Raw genomic sequence first — 24,187 nt, forward strand, 5'->3', positions numbered from 1 at the left:
TAAGAAGCTGCTTCAGGCTCCTTTAAGGACTGACTGGAACTCAAAGGTGGGTGAGTTGTTCATCATGCTCTCCTTCTACTATTAACATAATATCACATACTTGTGTTCTGCAGTTTAGAGATTAAATGGCTAACCCTGATACATGGTAATCAGTTAGATTATTTAAGAGTTTAGAGTGTGGCTATGCACTGTTCAATATGATTTTGATACTAATCTGACTGAATTAGTCCAAGTTATATTTGTAATTCATCTCAAGTATTTTTCCTTTCTCTTAGCATCTCCAACCTCAGACACATTCTCTCTGGACAGGACAGCAGGTAAACAAAATATATGCATACTTATAATCATTGGTTTTCATTTTAGAAGCTAAGAAAATAAAAGATCCAATCTCAGATCTAAAGCAAACAGTTGGTTGAATAGAGTACCAAATTGTTTTAATTGTTAAACTTGTTGAGTAAAAAGAGAGTTGCTCAGGATAAAAAATAACTGCTTTAGAACACAGAAGCTCAGAAACACTCACATGGAGCAGAATCATTTCGCTCCACATTCATAGGAATTAATACGTTTCATTCCACTTGCATTTGTTTAATATTTAGAAGTTATGAAAGTATAAATCCCTCTGCACATTCTCGCTCTCTTCTCACAGTAAACCGCAACCATGGGAGATGGTGAAATGGAGTGCTTCGGCCCGGCGGCCATTTACCTCCGGAAGCCGGAAAGAGAGAGAATAGAGGCTCAGAACACCCCCTTTGATGCCAAAACGGCATTCTTCGTGTCAGAGCCGAGCGAGATGTACCTGAAGGGTGTTCTTGCTAGTAGAGAAGGCGGCAAAGCTACTGTCAAAACTCTGTGTGGGAAAGTAAGTAGAATTAAAAATGTGTTGATCTTCTGTAAAACAGTTTTACATGATGCTGTGGACTATAAAACTACTTGCAAGGTGAAACAAATATAGCGTTTGTACTAAATGTCTCATCCATGTTTAAAACTTTATAGACGATCACGGTGAAAGACACTGAAATCTTCCCCATGAATCCTCCCAAGTTTGACAAAATTGAGGACATGGCCATGATGACCCACCTCAATGAGCCTACTGTGCTGTATAACCTCAAAGAGCGTTACGCAGCGTGGATGATCTACGTAAGTCTAAGCAAATCATATTTTATTCCTGGAATGGGGCGGCAGCATTGTAAAACTGGACTATCTATCTCCGTTTCAGACCTACTCTGGCTTGTTCTGCGTCACTGTCAATCCCTACAAGTGGCTCCCAGTGTACGATACAGTCGTTGTGAATGGATACAGAGGCAAAAAGAGGATTGAAGCCCCGCCTCACATCTTCTCCATCTCCGACAACGCCTACCAGTTCATGCTCACTGGTAAGTGGAGATTTACATTTTCAATCCATTTTGCAATCCAATCAACTTGTGCTAAACTTGAGCCTGCTTACATTTTGCTTAATACACCTACAATTTCTTCATTTAATGTACTCTTTTTACTTAATGGATCTCTTACGAGTAATTTATGTAGTGGTGTACATCTTGTTACAAATATAATACACAAAAAAAAACCTGAAAATATAATCTCTTTAGCGGTTTAATTTATAATAATTCTAAATGTGTTTCAGACAGGGAGAATCAGTCTATCCTGATCACGTAAGTAGGCTATGATAATTAAAGTTATTGTATAAGAATTATCATGTAAATGCTAACATTGTTTAAGCTATTGAGAGAAAACAGTTTAACACCTGCCTTTTCTGCTGTTGAAAGCTTGTAACATGTAAATGCATAAGCATCATTCTTATTGGCATGTGCTGGGAAAGACAGGAAAACTAAAGTAACAGAAAGGTGTGGGGAAAAGCCGCTTACTGACAGTGCTGCATGTATACAAGGTTAAGACCACACTGCCAGCATGATGCATGTGCATGCAGGTTTCACGTCTGACATTTATGGATTTTAAATAAGCACTTACAAAAAGCCAACATATATAATTTATAATATTCTGAAACATGTTCTTTTCCATCTTTAACATGTCCACTCAGTGGAGAATCTGGTGCAGGAAAGACTGTCAACACCAAACGTGTCATCCAGTACTTTGCGACAATCGCTGTTTCTGGTGGAAAGAAGGCAGAAGCTACCTCTGGCAAAATGAAGGTGACTAAATAATCAAATATCATTCAAAGTACAGTGAACAAATTATTCTGCATGATGAAATTACTTAATTACTCACCAGGGGTCGCTAGAGGATCAAATCATTGCAGCCAACCCTCTGCTGGAGGCTTATGGAAATGCCAAGACTGTGAGAAATGACAACTCTTCTCGTTTTGTAAGTTGCTGTGGCCAGATGAATTGTACAAATTCAGTTAACATTCCAAAGCTGGGAAATTCGAAACTTCTAAATATTTCAATCTGCTTAGGGTAAATTCATCCGAATTCACTTTGGGACCACTGGAAAACTGGCCTCAGCTGATATTGAAACTTGTGAGTCAACACTGACAAAATATAAATGTTTAATGTGGAGGCAAAAATGTGGATTTATTTATTTATTATTATTATTTTTTGGAAGATCTGCTGGAAAAGTCAAGAGTAACATTCCAGCTGTCTGCGGAGAGGAGCTACCACATCTTCTACCAGCTCATGACCGGACACAAGCCAGAGCTGCTCGGTGAGAAATCTACAGTATTGTGCATTTCATTTATTTCCATGTTTGAGAACACTGTTAACACACTGCACATCAACTCTTTACAGAGGCCCTGCTCATCACCACCAACCCTTACGACTATCCAATGATCAGCCAGGGCGAAATCACTGTCAAGAGTATCGATGATGTGGAGGAGTTCATTGCCACAGATGTATGTGGACAACTACATTATTATTAGTAGAAGCAGTATTTTAAGATTTTATTAAATTTATCTGAGCAAACAAACATCCAAAAAACACTACAATAAACTGAATGACATACAATATAAAATACCCTTCTTTTTGACTCGCTAAAGAATAATGTGAGATTCATTTGGTCATATAAAAACAGACTGCCATTGACATCCTGGGCTTCACTGCTGATGAGAAAATCAGCATCTACAAGCTGACAGGAGCTGTGATGCATCATGGAGGCATGAAGTTTAAACAGAAGCAGAGAGAAGAGCAGGCCGAGCCTGAAGGCACAGAGGGTAAGACGTACAATTAGCACATACTATAAACATGTAAACGTTCACTTCATTAGTGACAATAATGAGTAAAACTTCCTCAGTGGCTGATAAAATCGCCTACCTCATGGGCCTCAACTCCGCTGACATGCTGAAAGCTCTGTGTTACCCCAGAGTGAAGGTCGGGAATGAGATGGTGACCAAAGGCCAGACAGTACCACAGGTGATCACTTATCTACTCGAATAAAGTGTCTCGTAGACATTCATAGTTGTCTTGGGAAGTAAAAGAGTAATGATATGATCTACGCTGACCTTTGAATTTCTCAGGTGAACAACGCAGTCTCTGCGCTCTCCAAGTCTGTCTATGAGAAAATGTTCTTGTGGATGGTTGTCCGTATTAATGAGATGTTGGACACAAAGCAGCCAAGACAGTTCTTCATTGGTGTGCTGGACATCGCTGGATTTGAGATCTTTGATGTGAGCTTAAGCTATCAAAGTCTCTGTAACAATCAGGATATAAAAAATAATAGACAATAGTAAGAACTTGCCTCTGCTTAATTGTCAGTTCAACAGCTTGGAGCAGCTTTGCATCAACTTCACAAATGAGAAACTGCAACAGTTCTTCAACCACCACATGTTTGTTCTGGAGCAAGAGGAGTACAAGAAAGAAGGCATTGAATGGGAGTTCATTGACTTTGGTATGGACTTGGCTGCCTGCATTGAGCTCATTGAGAAGGTAAGAGGACATTCAGCAAATTAAAATGATTATTCATATTGTGCCTGTACTTGAGCATGAATATTTCTTCAACAGCCAATGGGCATCTTCTCCATCCTTGAAGAGGAGTGCATGTTCCCCAAGGCTACAGACACAAGCTTCAAAAACAAGCTATATGATCAGCATCTGGGCAAATGTCCAGCTTTCCAGAAGCCCAAGCCTGCCAAAGGTAAGGCAGAAGCCCACTTCTCTCTGGTCCACTACGCCGGCACTGTGGACTACAACATTGCTGGCTGGTTGGACAAGAACAAGGATCCACTGAACGACTCTGTCGTGCAACTCTACCAAAAGTCATCGCTCAAAGTGCTGGCCTTCCTGTATGCCGCTCATGGAGCTGCTGATGGTACGAACATTTGCATTTCCTCAATTCCTTTGTGTTATGATTATGTTCAATACACATGCTTAGATTATCAGAGTGTAACACACTATGTGATCGCAGATTCTAAAGTATCATGAAAATTTTATATATAGCTATGCAAGAAAACAAATAGATTCAACAACATTCAAATAGAGATTTATTGAAGGGGTTAATGGAAAGCAATACAAGATCAATAAAGACCCTTTTTTTTCAATGACATAAAACAGCTGAGGGAGGAGGAAAGAAAGGCAAGAAGAAGGGTGGTTCCTTCCAGACAGTGTCTGCACTTTTCAGGGTAAAACAGATTATCTTTTAATGAAGAATGTGAATTTTTACACTATTAAAGATTAGACTAATGACAAGTGTTTCCACAGGAGAACTTGGGTAAGCTGATGACTAACCTGAGGAGCACTCACCCTCACTTTGTGCGCTGCTTGATTCCTAATGAGTCCAAGACTCCAGGTAATCCTAATCTCTGAAGACTCAAAGGTTTTGAAAATATCTCTGGAACCTTAAGAACATTTTCATTGCAGGTCTGATGGAGAACTTCCTGGTCATCCACCAGCTCAGGTGTAATGGTGTGCTGGAGGGCATCAGAATCTGCAGGAAGGGTTTCCCCAGCAGAATCCTCTATGGTGACTTCAAGCAGAGGTAAAGACACCTTTTTGCAACCACTGAATTAGAGATGATGCACCACATCTTATCTTCATCCTCTTATGACCTTTTTTTTTTTTGCTTCACAAAAACATGACTCTCCTCTGACTGTCCTCTAGATACAAAGTATTAAATGCTAGCGTCATCCCTGACGGACAGTTCATTGACAACAAAAAGGCTTCAGAGAAACTCTTGGGCTCTATTGATGTTGACCACACCCAATACAAGTTTGGACACACCAAGGTGAGCTGCACAACAAATGGCTAAACTCAAATCTACAGAAGAGGAAAATGGCTTCCATAATATACAGGAAACATCATTATATATTCTTGCAGGTGTTCTTCAAAGCTGGTCTGTTGGGTACACTTGAGGAGATGAGAGATGAGAAACTAGCAGCGCTGGTTACCATGACTCAGGCTCGTTGTCGTGGCTTCCTCATGAGGAAGGAGTTTGTCAAAATGATGGAGCGGAGGTGAGTGAAATAAACATTATTTCATTTACAATTGAATAAATAAAATTGAATATTTTTGTTAAACTAAAACCAGAAACTCCGTCTCCCAGAGAGTCAATTTTTTCCATCCAATACAACATCCGCTCATTCATGAATGTGAAACATTGGCCATGGATGAAGCTGTACTTCAAGATCAAGCCTCTTCTAAAGAGTGCAGAGACTGAGAAAGAAATGGCAGCCATGAAAGATAACTTTGAGAAAATGAAGGAGGATCTAACAAAGGCATTAGCTAAAAAGAAGGAGCTTGAAGAAAAAATGGTGTCACTTCTTCAGGAGAAAAACGACCTTCTACTGCAAGTAACATCTGTGAGTATTTCAGCTCTTATTGATCCTAATGTAAATGCTAAAGCTATGAACAAAAGCCATTAAACTAAATCCATCTCAATGAACAGGAATCTGAAAACCTCTCTGATGCTGAGGAGAGATGTGAAGGTCTCATTAAAAGCAAGATCCAGCTCGAGGCCAAACTCAAAGAGACAAGCGAGAGACTGGAGGATGAAGAGGAAATCAATGCTGAACTGACTGCCAAGAAGAGGAAACTGGAGGACGAATGCTCTGAACTGAAGAAAGACATTGACGACCTGGAGCTCACCTTGGCCAAAGTGGAGAAGGAGAAACATGCAACAGAAAATAAGGTCAATAATATTTTCACATGTTCTTCACACTGCTGACTGTTCAGGGTCTTGAGGATGAAACCAGTGAACAATGTTTCCATTTAGGTTAAAAACCTGACGGAGGAGATGGCCTCTCAGGATGAGAGCATTGCCAAGCTGACCAAAGAGAAGAAAGCCCTCCAAGAGGCACACCAGCAGACTCTTGATGACCTTCAGGCAGAGGAAGACAAAGTCAACACTCTGACTAAATCTAAGACAAAACTTGAGCAGCAAGTGGATGATGTAAGATATTTGGCCTGAGAATAAGAACATGAATCAATAGGAAATGAATGTTGTGTCTCTATACCATAATTAATGCTCTGGTTTCTGTGACAATAGCTTGAGGGCTCACTGGAGCAGGAGAAGAAGCTCCGTATGGACCTTGAGAGAGCCAAGAGAAAGCTAGAAGGTGATCTGAAACTGGCCCAGGAGTCCGTAATGGACCTGGAGAATGACAAACAGCAATCAGAAGAGAAGATCAAAAAGTGAGTGGACATTAGTCTGTACACAATTACACATTTTACAAAAAGTAAGTATTCTGCACATTTAAAAAAAACAATACTTTCAAAAACAGGAAAGACTTTGAGATAAGTCAGTTTCTCAGCAAGATTGAGGATGAACAGTCTTTGGGAGCACAGCTTCAGAAGAAGATCAAAGAACTTCAGGTAACCCTAACCCTAATCTTTTCATTGTAAAACTGTGAAGTAGTTGCAGAGCTGGAAAAAAACACATTGCCAATAACACTGCATCATTTTTATTTTCTTTCTTTAGGCCCGTATAGAGGACAGACCTGCAAACTCATCAGAGAAAAAAAGGTGACAGTGTCCGGTCGGGGGGGGGGGGGGGGGGGGGGGGGGGGGGGGTTGGGGTCGATGCCGACGCCGACACCGACACTGTGAACTCAGGTAAGTGTTAGGCGCATGACACTAAAATAAGAAAACAACAAAAGAACGAAAACACAAATGATATTATACTGAATAACATTTATTTTTTCCTTAACCTGGACGAGGGTTTCACAAACACACGCGCACGTAAACACCAATGGAGGGAAACTGAAAACATTTGTTTTCTTTAATAAAAAACATACTGAAAATTTTATGTTTTACTGAAAAACATTCCTTTTTTTTTCTTCTTAGCCTGGACAAGGGTTTCACAAGCTCGCTTTCGTTGTTTGGCCGCATGCCTCCTTCTGGCCAAAGCCTCCTCTTCTGCCTTGGTTCTTCTGGCTGCGGCAGCGCTTGAGGATGGCTGGCAGTCGAACACCCTCCGTCTCTCCATCTCCTTCAAGGCTGCTTGCTTTCTTAAAGCTTTGTCCTTACTTCCAGCCGACAGGATGTTTTGACATATCTTCTGATCCACTGGCCCATACTTTATGTTTTCTCTACTGAACATTTCTACTGCAGTTTTCTTTTGGGTCAGCATGGTGTGTTTCACAGTTTGGATGGCACTCAGAGTGCTGATGCTCATGCTGCCACTTTTTGAGTCAATGATTTCTGACATGTAACTGAAAGATGACTCAATCATTGGCCCATGGAACACAGACAATGCTGTCTGTGCTGTTTTGGTGAGTGCTGGGTACCTTCCTGTATCAGAAACATCTGCCCACCAGCTGACAGCATCTTCTCCATCAGTGAATGTTGGCAGGCTCTGGTCCACACCATACTGGAGAATCTAAAGCCAGATAAAAACTATTTAATTATCCCACCAGGGACATTTAACCTCCACAGAAGCAAGATATAGGGTTAAAAATTAAACAACAACAGTAAACATCAAAAGCATCCATACACAAGACTCACAAACACATTACATACTAATAATAGGGACGTGCATTATTCAGCTAACCTCTTGCTGAACATCCACATCAGCAGGGAAAAACTTGCTTAGCATCTCCATCAGTTCTCTCAGCAGATGTCCAGTCTTGGAGTGCCCCCTTGCAATAGGGTCAAGAGCAGACAGGCACTGCAGGGTCATGCTCTCCAGTGGCAGCTTTCTCTGCAGGTATTCCCCACAAGCAATGTATCCCTGGAGCACTTGGTCCAGGAAGGGCTTCAGTGTCTGTATAAATATCAACAATAACACACTGGTATAGTAGTGCTCCTTTACCATTGGCAAATGTTTTTTGTCCAAAAGTTGGGTAACTATTTTTAAACCACTCACATGGTGTTTTGGATGCTCCCGTCTGAATCTATCTGCCACACGACCCACATACAGATCTCTTGCAGGCAGCAGTTTGTCTCCCTTGAGTTCGAGACCTGCCAGGGTCCTGGGGATTGGTGGCAGGTGTTCTGGCTTCACAAAGCATGCAAGAAAGTTGGTGAAAACCTGCAGCTGCTTGTCATGCAACTTGTGCACAAGGGTGTCACGACCCTGAGGAAGTAGTTATATTGTGCAAGTGAGAGATGGATATGAATTTCCATCATACAAGCACAGTAAGACACAACCAGTTACACTGGTAACATAAAATAAAAGATGTTAAATACCCCTGGGGTAGCATTTAAAACTATCCAAAATGTATGATAGAACATAGTTGTGAAACACTATTTCAATATACCTGGAACACCATAACATATTCTTTCAGAAGAGCCAGGACACCTATGTAGACACTGAGATGGAGCTCTGTTTTGGTGTCTTCATGCCACAGTTTCTTAACCAACCGCTGCTTTCTGTCTCTGCCCTGCTGTGTCATTCCTGGAAGAGAATATATCAAAGCTCTAATTTGTTGATTTACCAAAGCAAATGTCAGATAGTGACCATGCAGGCCAATGTTGACACACCATAGATATTCCCATAATTTGGCCACATTACCCAGCCAATCTACAACTGCAATGTGTTGATTTACCTTTCCCATTGAGGTCCTTATGAAAAGTCTGAATGCGTCTCTGGGCCTTTTCATTCACATGATGAGCATCATAGAGTTTTTCCAAAGGTTCTTTGTACAGAGCCTTGTCTTCCGCATTCATGAACCCAAAGAATAGGACCTTATAAGCAGGAAGCATGGTTTGAGTGCTGAGTCCAACATCATAAGACGACAGCCAACGGTGTGGGATGAATCTCTTTGAAGTTGAACCGGGAATGCTCATGTAATCACAGATCTCTTGGAGATAAGCCCGCTGACAAATAGAAAGAACACACATATAAAATAAATAAATAAATAAATAAATAAATATATATATATATATATATATATATATATATATATATATATATATATATATATAAATATAAATAAAACAATAATAAGGCCATCAAATGGCATTCAAATTCTGTCAAAAATGTCCTTGGGAAAGAGAATGAAACCCAAATTGCTTCTAATGAGCAGGATACCCGCATGGCAGCTGCTGCCATTGGCGAAATGGGTGAATAAGAGGCCATTCAGTGCTGTCAAGGTGGAAAAGAGCTATACACAAGTGCTCTACACTCCTGTATGAATTTACCTGGTCAGAAGCCCACTTGTGATCAGTATGAAGGTCACTGAAGAGCTGTTCTAGATGACCGTTGAAAGCACTGGAAAATCTCTTCGACGCATTATGCATGTGATGGCATGAGTCCCCGTCGATATCTAGAAGTTCTGAGCAGTGGTTGTGTCGAACTCTAGTTTCCAGGCCAGACTTGCTGCCTCGCATCACTGCGCAGGAATCCATCATCATGCTCACCATGTTGGACCACGGGATATCATTGTCTGAGAAGAATTTGTCCAGGGCATTCTCCAGGGTTGCTGACGTTACCTTAAGTACTTCAAATGACCCAAGGTGCTCCACATCAACAGCCTTCCTCTCTGGGTTATAATAGCTCACCAAAATGGAGAGCACCTGTATAAATGAGAAGACCATTGAGAATGTTGACTGTTTTTTAAATCACATCCCCTTGATCGAGGTTACTGAGTACTCACCGCTGTCAGTAGGAAAAATAACAATATTGACCGAATATCAGGACAGCAGATAAAGCGGACTATGTGGGCAGAAATGCTTTATATGAAGTAAATATTGTGCCAAATGTTCATGTTATTTTTCCAAATGAAAGCACTGTGTAAGCTTGATGGGATATACATGGCCGGTGTTCTTCTGTAATTGCTTTAGGTGTCAAAGCATTGAAATCCTAGGAATTACTATTCTATTAATACCATTACTGCATTACCTTTTTGTCACTACTTGAGGTAGCCTCATCAAGATTGATGGAGAATGGTAACTTTTTGATGTTGCTGATGATGCGGTCGGAGAATGTCTTCCCCATGCCGTGAACCATTTTATATTTCGCTGCAGTTCGCGACAACTTCATGCGGCTCAGAGCCACTTTGTCCTGGGCCAGCGTCTGCGCGAGGTTGACAATGACGGGGGCCATTGTGAATGGCAGTGAGTGCTCTGCCAAAGTGCCCAGAACCATTGCCTGATAGTAAAGCAAATTAAAATCATTAAAATGCAACCTCGCAAATTATCCCTACATAGATCTACTATGATGAAATTGTCTGCCTGTATTGTATGGCTGATATACAATATACAGTATATATCAAAATACATTTCTGTTCAGTAATTATCAATGCATTTTATTTGCAGTGCTCTTTACACTGAATAAAACAATCTCAAAGTGCTAGTGTTCAAAATATAATTCAACCAACAATTCATTCAATTTTCTGTATAAATACTTGGTACTAAACCTCTGCATTCGCAACACGCTGAAACATGGACACAGGTAATTTCCCTCTCTCCCTCTCTCGCAATGCTTCTGGTCCATGGGTCTCATGAACAGCATTATCAGGGGGACTACAAATGCTCCTGGTTGTCAAAATTGTCAACACTTTTTCTCTGTGTTTGGATGTGGCACAGTGGGATATTAGGGCATGCACCCCCTTATTGGCATAGTTTATTTCCTTTGTACACAAGGTACATCTGGCATGTCCTGCCTTATCTATTTTTCTGACATACAATGATAGAGGCAATGTATGCTCAACACCCTGCACTTCCTGCCTCACTTCCACCTTGAGCCATGCCCAGCTCCACTTGCACCTCCCTGCTGATTCTAGTTGCGCTACATACAATGAGTCTTCCTCATTCAGCTCCTTCATTCTAAAATGGAAAATGAACACAGGATAAGTTAGCCAATCTCATCGAACCAAAGACTGATTGGTGTTTTCAAGATATAAGGCTACTCTAATTCTGAGCAGCCCTGGGTGGGATTTAACATGAATATTCATTACAAGGCTGTAGCACACAATGCAATGCAAAGATTTCAAATGACAGCTTTAGATGCAAAATGTAGCCCTTTATTATACAGAAATTTGCTGTCGGCGATTTGGTGCATAGCCTTGCACGTTCACCAGATTATAAATAGACATTGTTTACAAGTAATGCGGCGCAGCCAATGCAACAAGACGTCAAACTGCTTTATGTTACACTGAATTACTCTTGCATCAGCTGTTGTCTAAACAGTTACATCTACCCACATCAACACATCAAAAACGCTTTAAAAGTAGGGCTACGCTTCCAGCTGACTTGAATGACTGCTGCGCACACGACAACCTCCATAACGTGTCGTTAATCAGGGTAGCTCAGAATTGGAGTAGTAGCCAGAACTCAGGGCAGAGCACCTGGCTTAAGTTAGATGCTAACGTTAATGATAAGGTTACAACCTAAGTTGGCTATCCGAAATACTATATACCAGGGCTGCGCGATATTGGGAAAAAAATGACATTGCGATATTTTATTTTTCTGCGATATATATTGCGATATGAAATGAAATCTAATCTAATTTTTTCTTATAAACAAATATGGGGTAAGCACACTTATTCTCATTTTAAATGATTTAAACAGAGTATTTTTTAAATTAGAGTAAATGATTTGTTTGTAACTTAAGGATATGGTTTGAATTGTTAACATTAGTTAATGTATCTAATAACTAACATGAACTTACTATGAGCAATACTTTTGTTACTGTATTTATTAATCTTTGTTTATCTTAGTTTATAAAAATACAGCTGTTCATTGTTTGTTTGGTAATGTTACAGTGCATTAACTATGTTAACATAGGTTCAATAAGGCTATAGCCTAAATGTTGAAATGAACAATGTTGTAGAAGTGCAGTTTACTAATAGTAAATAGAACATTATTGTAAAGTGTTACAGATTCAGAGACGTCTCGTGAGTTCAGTGTTGGACTGACAGGTCAGTTGTTTAAACCAGAATTAATTGAATCGGTTCAAAGGAATCATTAGTTCGCGAATCGGACATGTAGTCTACGGCACGCGTTTTGTAATTATTATCTCAGCAGAAGGATATCGCACAAGATGTGTAAGAAGAACAAGAACATTTCATCACTGGATAGTTTTTTTTTTCCGACACCATCGTGTCAATTGATTATTATATGCGCGAGAGGGAGAGAGAGAGAGCAAGACAGCGCTCGTGTTATTTGAAGACGGTGAAGGTGAGCGCGCGCGCGGCCGGGGCTTTCTTGCTCTGCTCGTTCTTATATGCGCCCTGTTAAACTGGCAGGACTTAAAAACACATGCAAATGATAAACTTTCACTCTATGATGGTTATGTGCAATTAATCCGCGAATCACATGCGTCAAGGGTCGGGGAGCAGCTTACTCGTACGGTTAATGAATCACGGATTAACTATAGCCTACATCGCACATCCCGTGATGTGACTCGTGGATTCGCACATCACGATATCGATGCTTAAACGACACATCGTGCAGCCCTACTATATACTTGCGTAGCAAGCTAAATGGTTCACTTTAGTTAGCAAGATGGTCAGAAAATGTGCTATCTTGCTAAAGGAAATTCCAGCATTGGAGCCGCTTGTATTGCTTGCTATTAAGCATTTTGCTTGAAGCATTATAGGCTAACTGTATGAAAAAAACAACGCTAGCTGACGCTATTTGACTTAAGCAAACAAATATCTGTTGTTTAGCTCCAAAAAGATTGACTTACCTTGAATTCAATTTCCATCAGAGTTTCCACATTAGGTCAGGTGTCTCGAGTCTTGAAAGGCGCGAACCATAGAGGCGCGAACACAGATGGCAGTGTGTTTTTTCAAGATCCTGAAGCAAGCGCTGAGATTCCGATTGGTCCAGAAAAAATGTCATTTAAGAAATGTCCAATTATGGCCTACATGGCACGCAAGCCCACCCTCACCCTCTCTTGACAGGCGCGAGCTCAGTTGAGATTCCGACCCCCCCCCCCCCCCCCCCCCCCCCCCCTTAAAAAAACTCTCCGGTTCTACACGATTCACGTGAATGACCCAATTGACAATGAAAACGGCGATTGTCGCCGAAAAGCGACAAGTTTGCAGGTATGAGAGGAGCTGGAGGAGGAAATTGAGGCCGAGCGAGCTGCTCGTGCTAAAGTGGAGAAGCAGAGAGCTGATCTCTCCAGGGAACTTGAAGAGATCAGTGAGAGGCTTGAGGAAGCTGGTGGTGCCACTTCTGCCCAGATTGAGATGAACAAGAAGCGTGAAGCTGAATTCCAGAAGTTGCGTCGTGATCTGGAAGAGTCCACCTTGCAGCATGAAGCAACGGCTGCTGCTCTCCGGAAGAAGCAGGCGGACAGTGTGGCTGAACTCGGAGAACAGATCGACAACCTTCAGCGGGTCAAACAGAAGCTGGAGAAGGAGAAGAGTGAATACAAGATGGAGATTGATGACTTGACAAGTAACATGGAGGCTGTGGCTAAAGCAAAGGTATACTTTTGGGAAAACTTTAAGTGAAGATTTAGTTTTAGTTTTACAAAACTACAAAAAAAAAAAAAACACACACAAAGGGGTCAAAAAGTTGTAAAACTTTTAATAATTATTGTAGGCAAACCTTGAAAAGATGTGCCGGACATTAGAAGACCAAACAAGTGAGCTAAAAACCAAAAATGATGAGTTTGTACGCCAACTTAATGATTTAAATGGACAGAGGGCAAGGCTGCAAACTGAAAACGGTACGTAAATAAACTAAATACACCACACACACACTGAATACACCATGCACACAATTATAGAACTGAGCAAAAACCTGTGATGCAAAAACCCAATACTGACATCATACAAGCTCTTGTGGACACTTATATAAATTACCCATTGTCTCATACTAGGGGAATTTGGCCGTCAATTGGAGGAGAAAGAAACTCTTGTTTCTCAATTGACTAGAGGCAAACAAGCTTATACTCAGCAGATTGAGGAACTCAAAAGACGTATTGAAGAAGAGGTTAAGGTATGTACCTAATTTTCTGTTACCAAGTACTGTGAATAGCCATGAACATAGCAGTATACAATAAAAGGAAACATTTTGACTTCAAGGCCAAGAACGCTCTGGCCCATGGGGTTCAGTCTGCCCGCCATGACTGTGATTTGCTCAGAGAGCAGTTTGAGGAAGAGCAGGAGGCCAAAGCTGAACTCCAGCGTGGAATGTCTAAGGCCAACAGTGAAGTGGCTCAGTGGAGAACCAAATATGAGACTGATGCCATCCAGCGCACTGAGGAGCTTGAGGAATCCAAGTAAATACATCATTGGAAAAAGTCTTCCTACATTTAATATGAAAAATATTAGTCAGATTTCATAATTTCATATCACTTCCCTCAGGAAAAAGCTGGCCCAGCGTCTGCAGGATGCTGAAGAATCCATTGAGGCGGTGAACTCAAAGTGTGCCTCTCTGGAAAAGACCAAACAGAGACTGCAGGGTGAAGTAGAGGATCTCATGATTGATGTGGAGAGGGCAAATGCATTGGCAGCCAACCTTGACAAGAAGCAGAGAAACTTTGACAAGGTAAGAAAGACATGGTTAACCTATAAACCTAAACACTGATGAACCGAGGACTTAGCTAATTAACAATGACTACATTTCTTTCATTTTCAGGTGCTAGCAGAGTGGAAACAAAAGTATGAGGAAAGTCAGGCTGAACTAGAAGGTGCTCAGAAAGAAGCTCGTTCTCTCAGCACTGAGCTTTTCAAAATGAAGAACTCCTACGAGGAAACTCTTGACCACCTCGAGACACTGAAGAGGGAGAACAAGAATCTGCAACGTAATGCAACTTTTATTTTTGTACACCAAAGACTAAAAAAAGAGATGCATTTAAACAAATGTTTACATTTCTGCTTTTTAAACCCTTTAGAGGAGATTTCTGACCTCACCGAGCAGCTTGGAGAGACTGGAAAGACAATTCATGAACTGGAAAAGGCAAAGAAGACAGTGGAGTCTGAGAAAACAGAGATCCAGACTGCGCTTGAAGAAGCTGAAGTACTGTTATTTAAAGCTGTCAAACCATGGAAAAATTCTATTCTAACATGGTGAACATTACACAATTTTTCTACCAGGTTGATTTAATTTTTACTTTAACTATCCATCAGGGCACCCTGGAGCATGAAGAGTCCAAGATTCTTCGTGTGCAGCTGGAGCTGAACCAGGTGAAGAGCGAGATTGACAGGAAGATTGCTGAGAAGGATGAGGAGATGGAACAGATCAAGAGGAACAGCCAAAGAGTGATCGATTCCATGCAGAGCACTCTGGACGCTGAGATCAGGAGCAGAAATGATGCCCTGAGAGTCAAAAAGAAGATGGAGGGAGATCTGAATGAGATGGAGGTCCAGCTGAGTCATGCCAACCGCCAGGCTGCTGAGGCCCAGAAACAGCTCAGGAACGTCCAAGGCCAACTCAAGGTATCTTTCTGTGGAACGTGGAATTGTATTAAGAATTGAATGTTTGACAATATGAATATGATACATGAACCAAAGCAAGAGAACTAACAAAGAAAGAATGTTGCCACAGGATGCCCAGCTGCACCTTGATGAAGCTCTCAGAGGACAGGAGGACATGAAGGAACAGGTGGCCATGGTGGAGCGCAGGAATAACCTGATGCAAGCAGAGATTGAGGAGCTGAGAGCTGCACTGGAGCAAACAGAGAGAGGCCGCAAAGTGGCGGAGCAAGAGCTGGTTGATGCCAGCGAGCGTGTGGGACTGCTGCACTCACAAGTACAAAAAATGACTAAATACTTGGAACAAATTCAGGATACATGATAAACTTTCATTCATAATGTACCCTAAACTAACTGCTTACATCCCACAGAATACAAGTCTTATTAACACCAAGAAGAAGCTTGAGACTGATCTGGTCCAGGTTCAAGGTGAGGTGGAAGATTCAGTCCAGGAGGCCAGAAATGCTGAGGAGAAGGCCAAGAAGGCCATCACTGATGTGAGTGTTTACATTCTGCTTCTCTATTCTATTTTAAACAGTTATTTGACTGTGTTTAGGTTTATGTGGTAACAAAGGGAATATTCATAGAAGGTATTTTTAGCTATGAAGTGAAGACCAAGTATGGTAACCCATACTAAGAATTTGTCCTCTGCATTTAACCAATCCAAGTTAGAGTTAGTGCACACACATCAGGAGCAATGAGCAGCCATTTTTTGTTGTGGCACCCAGAGAGCGATTGGGGGTTATATGCCTTGCTGAAGAGCACCTCAGTCATTACCTGCTGGTATTGAGAATCAAACCCTTGACTTTCGGGTTACAAGTCTGACTCTCTAACCATTAGGCCACAACTGCCCATCTCAATAGGTTAGTTAACTTAAATTGGCTTATATTTCAGGCTGCCATGATGGCTGAGGAGCTGAAGAAGGAGCAGGACACAAGTGCTCACCTGGAGAGGATGAAGAAGAACCTGGAGGTGACTGTCAAAGACCTGCAGCACCGTCTGGATGAGGCCGAAAGTCTGGCCATGAAGGGTGGAAAGAAACAGCTCCAGAAACTGGAGTCCAGGGTAAATTTGAGTGTTCAGGAGCTTAACAAAACTCATTCTTAGATATACTGGTTCGTGGCAGAGATTTGACAGGCAAAACAATAACTCTCTACTGAAGGTGCGCGAGTTAGAGTCTGAAGTTGAAGCCGAGCAGAGACGTGGAGCAGACGCTGTGAAAGGAGTGCGCAAATACGAGAGGAGAGTGAAGGAACTTACCTACCAGGTAAAACTACTTTTAATTAGAAATTTACCACCTTTTACAATAAACAGTTTAACTAAGACCATGACCAATATTTACACCCAAAGACTGAGGAAGACAAGAAGAACGTGACCCGACTGCAGGATCTGGTAGACAAGCTGCAGCTGAAAGTGAAGGCCTACAAGCGCCAGTCTGAAGAAGCTGTGAGTCTAATATCAAAAATATCAAATCTTGAGCGTGATGTTTTAGTATTGACAAGAACGTCCAGTGCCATGAATGCACTGCTATGAGATTGGTTGAATATCTTGTGTAATCATAACAGGAGGAGCAGGCCAACACTCACCTGTCCAGGTACAGGAAGGTGCAGCATGAGCTGGAGGAGGCTCAGGAGCGTGCTGACATCGCAGAGTCCCAGGTCAACAAGCTGAGGGCCAAGAGCCGTGAAGTTGGAAAGGTAACAGTCAAACCTATACTACCATGATAACTGTTGGGCAGTACAACAGCTGCAAAGAGCAAAGTTGTTTGTATAGTTAGCCCCACTAGCTGATTCAAAACAACTCGACTGTGGTCGGTCAGGCAAACACAGCGATTAAAAGAAAACTGAAACTGAATTCACTGACAGAATGAATGACCACCTACGACTTTTCTTGCCGATTCATTCTAATCTTGCTGAAATAAGAATCTGAGCACTGCACCATATTGGAATGGACTGAATTAGGGGTTACAATGAATGATAATATTGACAATTGCTAAAACTGGTGAATATTTTTTCTAATAATCAGAAACCAAAATCATTTTGCCAGCATATTTTTATTATAATTTAAACTTCACAAACAGCAGAACTTGCAGGGTTTTCCTGCATAGAGATTTACTCCGGCTCTCGACAAAACTCAGACAGGCAGTCACATGCTCAGATGCGCTTTTTCTACCGTGACGGTTCTGTTGCAGATTCCGTATAGTTTGCCGATAGTGCTGCGTGGATCAAGGTTATATCCGCCGGGCAAGTAATAAATAAATAACATTCCAATATATCGAGGGTGGATGAGAGATGGATCATTATAATGTGTTGTTTACGGTAAAACGCAATGAACTTGCGTCACTCTTTTAATTTCGTTTTCAACAACGTAATTCTCTTCAGGGAAAACAAATCAAGGAAAACATATGCCAGTGCTCGACATTAACGCTTGTCTGGGACAAGTGTTTTTTTGTTTTTTTTTTAAGGGACAAGTGAAAGAGAATTTTACTTGCCCAACCAGACAATGGCCTGATTAAAACGTCAATATCAAAAAAATATATAAATAAATAAAATAACTAGGGAAATACCGAAAAATATATATACCTGTACTGACATAACAAAGTTGTGCTGTTGAGCTCACAAATTTATTTATAACATATTATACAGTTAAAAAACATCACACGACCAGAGTGCTGTTTTCCTGAATACCATCATGATTGAAAATGAGAGACTGATTTCATAACAGTTCAATAAACAAATAGTTCAAATTAAGTCACTTACATTTTAGACGCAATGACTGTTTTTGTTCTGTTTGTACAGCGAAAATTGTTCAAAACAAAGATCACAGCAGAACCATAGCGTATCTCACATGAACACTCTTTTTTATTACTGAATGATTCAGCGTTTTGAACGAATCAGTTGAGTCATAGATTCAATTACCAATTCAAAAACTGCCTCATTCTGAATAAATCAGCCGTTTGAACGAATCGTTTGAATGAATGACTCAATGACTCACTCATTAAGACGGTCGCCTGCCGCCTCCTAATGATGGTTTAGTTTCAAAGTATCATTCTTTTCAACATTCCTTATTTGTATATTGTATATTTAAACCAATTTCATAATATCATTTAATACAGTTGCAATTTTTCAATGTAAATTATTTAATTTGATTGGTAATAGCCTAATGACTTATTATTCTAATTGAATGTATTGATCAAATAAAATAAGGAAAATGAGATAAGATAAAATTAGGAAAAAATACCCTTTATAAAGGTAAAAAAAAAAAAGTATTCTGATAGTAGTGTTTTTCCAACAGTGATGTAATGAAACACTGACAATTTAAGTTTGAAGGGAGTAAAGCCTCTGTTTAGGCTATTAAGGAAATGTAATTTTGCCAAATAAGAACTTTTATTTTAAATAAATGTTCATTTTAAATCAGCCTACTTCAGTGTGATGTGTTACCATATTATCATGCCTAACACTGAGAATCTGAATAATTGTAATGTGATGATCAGATGCAGATATCTAAATCAGAGAACATCATAGGTCTGAGCGGTTGGCGGGTGGGTTATTTATTTTTAACAGCGGATTCGGGGTGACTCAAAGTGCACCAGATTCATTCATTTATCTTTAAAATGTACAAAATTTTCTCCCACTAGATAGGGCTGCCCCCAAATAGTCGACTAAACGTTAGTCGATATGAAGAGGGCTTGGTAGAATACATTTTCATTAGTCGGTTAGTCGCAAAAAAAAAAAAAATCAAGTTAATAAAATTATGCAATCAGGGGCTGCGCAGTCAGTGTATGACATGACATCAAAGCAACTAGAGATCAACGAGATCTCGTGCCTCGCGGTATACCAAAGCGCACTTGCACAGACCCCTCGTTTTTTCCAAGCGCGTCCGCGTCGCATAGAGATAGAAACATCTCAACTTTTCAGAATGCCGCAAGCGCACCGTAGGTCACGTGACAACTGTAACGGAGAGTGCAGCTGATGGTTGCTTAGCAACGACAGACGCCTCCAGTCCAGAGCGCAACCGCCCTAGCGCTTTCGAAAAAGGAGAACGCGGCGCGCCTAGCGTTTTCTACGCGTTTTTAGCATAGACTGTAAAAAATAGGCGCGATATGTGAACGGCGCAAAGCAGCTAAACGCCTCCACTGCATCCACTCCATCAGAGCGCATCTTTTCAAAGGCCGGCTTCATTGTGATCAAGTCGAGAAGCTCCCTTCTTCCAACAATGTGGACAAGCTGGTGTTCCTCTCACATAATATGAAAAAAATCGAATTGAAAGCTTAGGTAAGAATGCTTAATTTCCTTTTTGTAGTGTTTCTGTTTGCTATCCGTTACGCTATATTAAAATAAAAAAAAAAATAAAAAAAAAAACGGGTAGGCTATTTTTATAACGGGTAGCCTAGGCTATACAAATAAATAAATACATATTATTTTTATTTATTCGTTTTTTATATAATGCAGAAGTTGTTTTTTATTCTGTAAGAAAAATTAGTCTGATGTTTGCAATTTGTTGTTTCAGGTCAAGAGTCATCCGTCGTCTTAATGCCAGTTTGCGGCTTTGCTCTGATATTTTTGATTTGTATTTGTGTTCTTTAAATTATTCCACATTTTGTCTTAAATATAGTTGTTCTAAACAATTTAATCAAATACTTAGGCTGTTGATTTGTTTGCCGCCTTCTTTTTTATTCTAAGTTTTGGCGTTGTGCGATGTGCCATGTGCATTTATTAAATTGATCGTTTTTGTTAATTTTCCTTTTGAACAATATAAAAATTATATTAATTTTCCACTGTATGTTATATAACAAACAGCGTTTTTGCTACAGTATTTATGTTTTCTTTTTTTTTTTTTTTTTTGCCTTTTGTACTAGGCCTAAGTTACTAATAAGTTTATTTAATTTATTTTAAAGAACGAATTTTAGTTTATTTTATTCAAAACTGTTTTTTTTTTTACATGTAACTGTTACAGTTTGTATTTTTGATAATAAATTATTAAAATGCACAGGCAGTCTGATTGCTGTTTTTATGTTATAATTAGCCTAACGTTCCGGCCACTGATTTTTATGTCCGTTAGCGCTGTTTACTTTAAACGCTTTACTATTCTGTTTTAAGCACTTAATTTTTATTTTGAACGCGCTAATATCATGCTTTAGCATTTTCTGTCATATGGAAGTGTTAAACTTCAACTTGGACTATACCTTTCCTTGTATTTATGCAAGTTTTTATATTAATATCATAAATGAACGATTATTCGACTAATCGCTAAAATGCAGGAGTGTTAGTCGACTAGGAATATCTTTAGTCGGGGGCAGCCCTACCACTAGAGGTACCGAGCTCCACCCACAAAAATACTGTGGTGAAACACAGTATATGATGGTCTACGAAAAATAGACATTTAATTATCTTATTATTAAAATACGTACAAGATCAGGATTTTACCACCTCCGCCTCGTTTGAGCCAGGATAAACCCTGACTTGTGTGGATAACCAAATTATAAGTAAGCAAAAAAAAACACACAAACAGGCCCATTTCACACTAGACGTGTGAAGCGCACATATTTTTTCACCGCTAATGTTATCAGGTCAGATATCATTGAATCAGCTTACCTTTATCACACAGAGCGCACTTCTTCGTTTCATAATTGCGTTCAGATTTGGCTGGTGTTTCCTCCAACCATTGTAAGATGTTTGCTGCTGCTTGTCTGTCTCTGAGTGATTGTTGGTGAGGCAGACAGACATCATCTTCCACCCATTCTCTTGTGTAATGGTATTCAACTGCAAGGTAGACTTTAGTGGATACGCATGTCCATATGTCAGCAGATAAAGTGATGATGAAACAGAAGTAGAGTATTGTGACCTTGGGTAGGGATTTCTTTCTGTACATCGATTGTTGATTTGATGTTAATATGCAGGCGTTGCACTGACAAAGGGAGGCAGATGAGTGTAAGAGGACTAAACGATTGGAGAAGTCCTGCACGTCACTAGAGAGAAAACAGAGATGATATTTTGATTAAAAATGAAGTGGTCAAAAAATAAAAAAGGAACATATGCATGGATGAATCTTTCACAATAAGATCAATAAAACAAGATGGGTTTAGAAAATAGATTGAGTGAATTCACATTTCTGCTCTTGACTTTATGGAAAGAATCCCAGCACTTAATCTCCATCATTTTCATGGAATGTGTCCTTGAGGAAAGAGTGTTTCCCACACTGACTGTTCTTTCGAAGCCTTAATCAGCATATTCAGGATGGCATCAACTGCTGCATGCTGGGATTTTCCCTCCGAACAGATTCCCAGTGAGCTGAAATGAAAGACATAATATAAGTATTCAGAGAAGCAATTCATGTGTTACTCAATACAGGCCTTCTTTAGTTAATAACTGTTGATGGAAAGACCAATCACTTAATGAAGACAATAACGATTTAGAACACCACTTGTGAACTGAGATAAAGGGAAATATGTAATTTTAACCAAAAAAAAGTATATTACTAGCAATGTGAATATAGAGATAAAACATTTAAAACAATTAAAGTAGCATTTTAAGTATTTATGCACTTTTTGTGTCATTATTAATTAAACAGCTCACTTTCACTGTGGCTGATGCTCGCTACCTATAGGTTTACTGCTGTACTTGTCATATTCACTCTGATCCTACCGCTTTAATTTGACATCACTTATGATAAATAAATTAAACGATTATAATAAATAGTCTGCATAGTCTAATGACAATAAAGCTGACTTCAACTAAACGTTTAAGCAGTTTGGATGTAAACAGAAGTTTGAGCTCACCTTTCCATCCATCCATGTAAAAGGCGTGTGAAAGCGTCTGTCCATGCAGCTTCGGTGAATAAAATAACTCGTTCTGCCACTGTCATGCGTGTATTAAACCTTTTAGTCCTGCTCCTGGAGATCAGCGTTTACTTCCAAACCTTGATTATCTGGTTGAGGAGCTGTTTTAGGAGTTAGAGACGGATCTAAACTGTGCAGGAGCAGGACAGAGGAACTCTGCATGAAACCGTTAAATAATAACTCTCTGTTCTTGTTTTCAGAGCAAAGAAGCTGAGGAATGAGGAACCACATCTGACAACGTAGCAAGTCATCATACAATATGAATTGCTTGTGAGATGTCAGTATGCAATTTAGTGACAATAAAAGTAAACCTGAAATGTTCTTGCTGTTGTGTTTTTATCAAGCGTTCCACTGTACGGGGTGAGAAGCGTCTGCAACAAAACAATCATAATAAAACAGGAGTATAGGGGTATTAGCCTAAGTCCTTTAGAATATTTCTCTATCTTTCATTCTGTACATTATTACACTCTGATGCCTACTTCACTTAGTAGTATCAGCCATTTACTCGTTATAAAACATAGCTCAAATAATTATTGTATCGCTGCATCTCTATTTGAATGAAGGATCCTACTTAACAAACATTACACAAGTGTTTGAGTTAAAGTTATTAACCACATGGTTGAAGACTGTTTTCAATAGAAGTTCCCAAGTACACTAAAAGAGCTGTCATACATACATCACCCTTGTAATTATATTATTAGTCCAAAACTTTCCAATGTCCAAGGCATCCCTTCGCAATAACACACACTTAAACTGTGTTCATTGCCTAGGATTTTAAAGGGTAACCCAACCGCTGGTCAGAGCCTGACTCCTCCCACTGGCAATATTTGAAAAATGCTGGAAAAGTGGGCAGAGCCCAGCGGAGACAGAGGGGACGAACCGAGGGCGGGGCTGAGCGGGGGGGCGTGCACCTGAGCCTAATAGGATGGAACATAAATTCTGACCAAAAAAATATGCTCACACACATCAAGACGCCGCTGCGGTGGTGGAGTCCATGCAGGAGGAGCAGCGTTTGGCACTGCGTCGCTTTTCAGCGCGAGCTGTTTGGAGAAGCTAAATAACTATATAAATGCTAAGCTAGATGCTAATATACGCTATCCTGATCGTTTTCAATACTCCCAATTCCAACTCCTGCCTCGTTACAGTGGTTTTGACAGAACAAGATGCTTTTATACCAGGGGCTGAGCCTATGCCAAGGGCGTGGTGAACTGGTGCCTGCTTATGTCACTCAGTACCACAACTTCCAAAAGGAAAATTCAACTGCAGTAGCCACCGTTCAACCTGCAGAGGGCAGCACTCAGACGTTTTTACATCATATATTGTAGAATTAAAACACTTTATACCCAAATGTCAAAGAATTTGTTCAAATCAATGAACAGCACTAATCAAGCCTCAGTCTTACAAATCATTAACTAAAAAAAGTTGTTTTAGGGTTTAGTTACCCTTTAAGCTATTATTCGGCATATTAGAATGACCACAGTTCAATTACTTTACAAATAACATACAGCACTTAAGTGAACATGACAATATAAAAAATATTTTCCAGATTAAAAATACAATAACTCAAGGACGACTGAAAACCTGGCATGTCA

At 40.1% G+C, this 24,187-nt stretch overlaps 2 protein-coding genes across 2 annotated transcripts; one reads left to right on the forward strand and one right to left on the reverse strand.

The window, feature by feature from the left end:
• Positions 1 to 22,912, forward strand: LOC308702598 (myosin heavy chain, fast skeletal muscle-like). The gene is made up of 41 exons (XM_081385560.1): positions 1 to 50; positions 276 to 317; positions 647 to 859; positions 994 to 1,137; positions 1,217 to 1,373; positions 1,622 to 1,649; positions 2,036 to 2,147; positions 2,227 to 2,319; positions 2,411 to 2,474; positions 2,560 to 2,658; positions 2,742 to 2,845; positions 3,025 to 3,163; positions 3,244 to 3,362; positions 3,467 to 3,616; positions 3,705 to 3,875; positions 3,951 to 4,257; positions 4,500 to 4,567; positions 4,647 to 4,734; positions 4,806 to 4,923; positions 5,046 to 5,169; positions 5,262 to 5,398; positions 5,488 to 5,743; positions 5,830 to 6,072; positions 6,157 to 6,333; positions 6,430 to 6,575; positions 6,665 to 6,755; positions 13,385 to 13,762; positions 13,881 to 14,007; positions 14,161 to 14,279; positions 14,366 to 14,562; positions 14,648 to 14,831; positions 14,922 to 15,087; positions 15,178 to 15,302; positions 15,413 to 15,721; positions 15,831 to 16,034; positions 16,129 to 16,254; positions 16,652 to 16,822; positions 16,920 to 17,024; positions 17,108 to 17,203; positions 17,323 to 17,454; positions 22,796 to 22,912. The coding sequence occupies exons 3-41, from the start codon at positions 659 to 661 to the stop codon at positions 22,814 to 22,816; spliced, it is 5,796 nt and encodes a 1,931-aa protein (XP_081241686.1). The 5' UTR covers positions 1 to 50; positions 276 to 317; positions 647 to 658; the 3' UTR covers positions 22,817 to 22,912.
• LOC308702597 (uncharacterized protein) lies at positions 7,048 to 13,227 on the reverse strand. The gene is made up of 7 exons (XM_081385559.1): positions 13,015 to 13,227; positions 9,525 to 10,473; positions 8,930 to 9,200; positions 8,642 to 8,778; positions 8,248 to 8,457; positions 7,933 to 8,145; positions 7,048 to 7,761 (listed from the first exon to the last, which is right to left on the reverse strand). The coding sequence occupies exons 2-7, from the start codon at positions 9,918 to 9,920 to the stop codon at positions 7,186 to 7,188; spliced, it is 1,803 nt and encodes a 600-aa protein (XP_081241685.1). The 5' UTR covers positions 9,921 to 10,473; positions 13,015 to 13,227; the 3' UTR covers positions 7,048 to 7,185.
• Positions 22,913 to 24,187: the final 1,275 nt, after the last annotated feature.

Source organism: Scardinius erythrophthalmus, assembly GCF_964197995.2.
Source record: "Scardinius erythrophthalmus genome assembly, chromosome: 14".
Lineage (NCBI taxonomy): Eukaryota > Metazoa > Chordata > Actinopteri > Cypriniformes > Leuciscidae > Scardinius > Scardinius erythrophthalmus.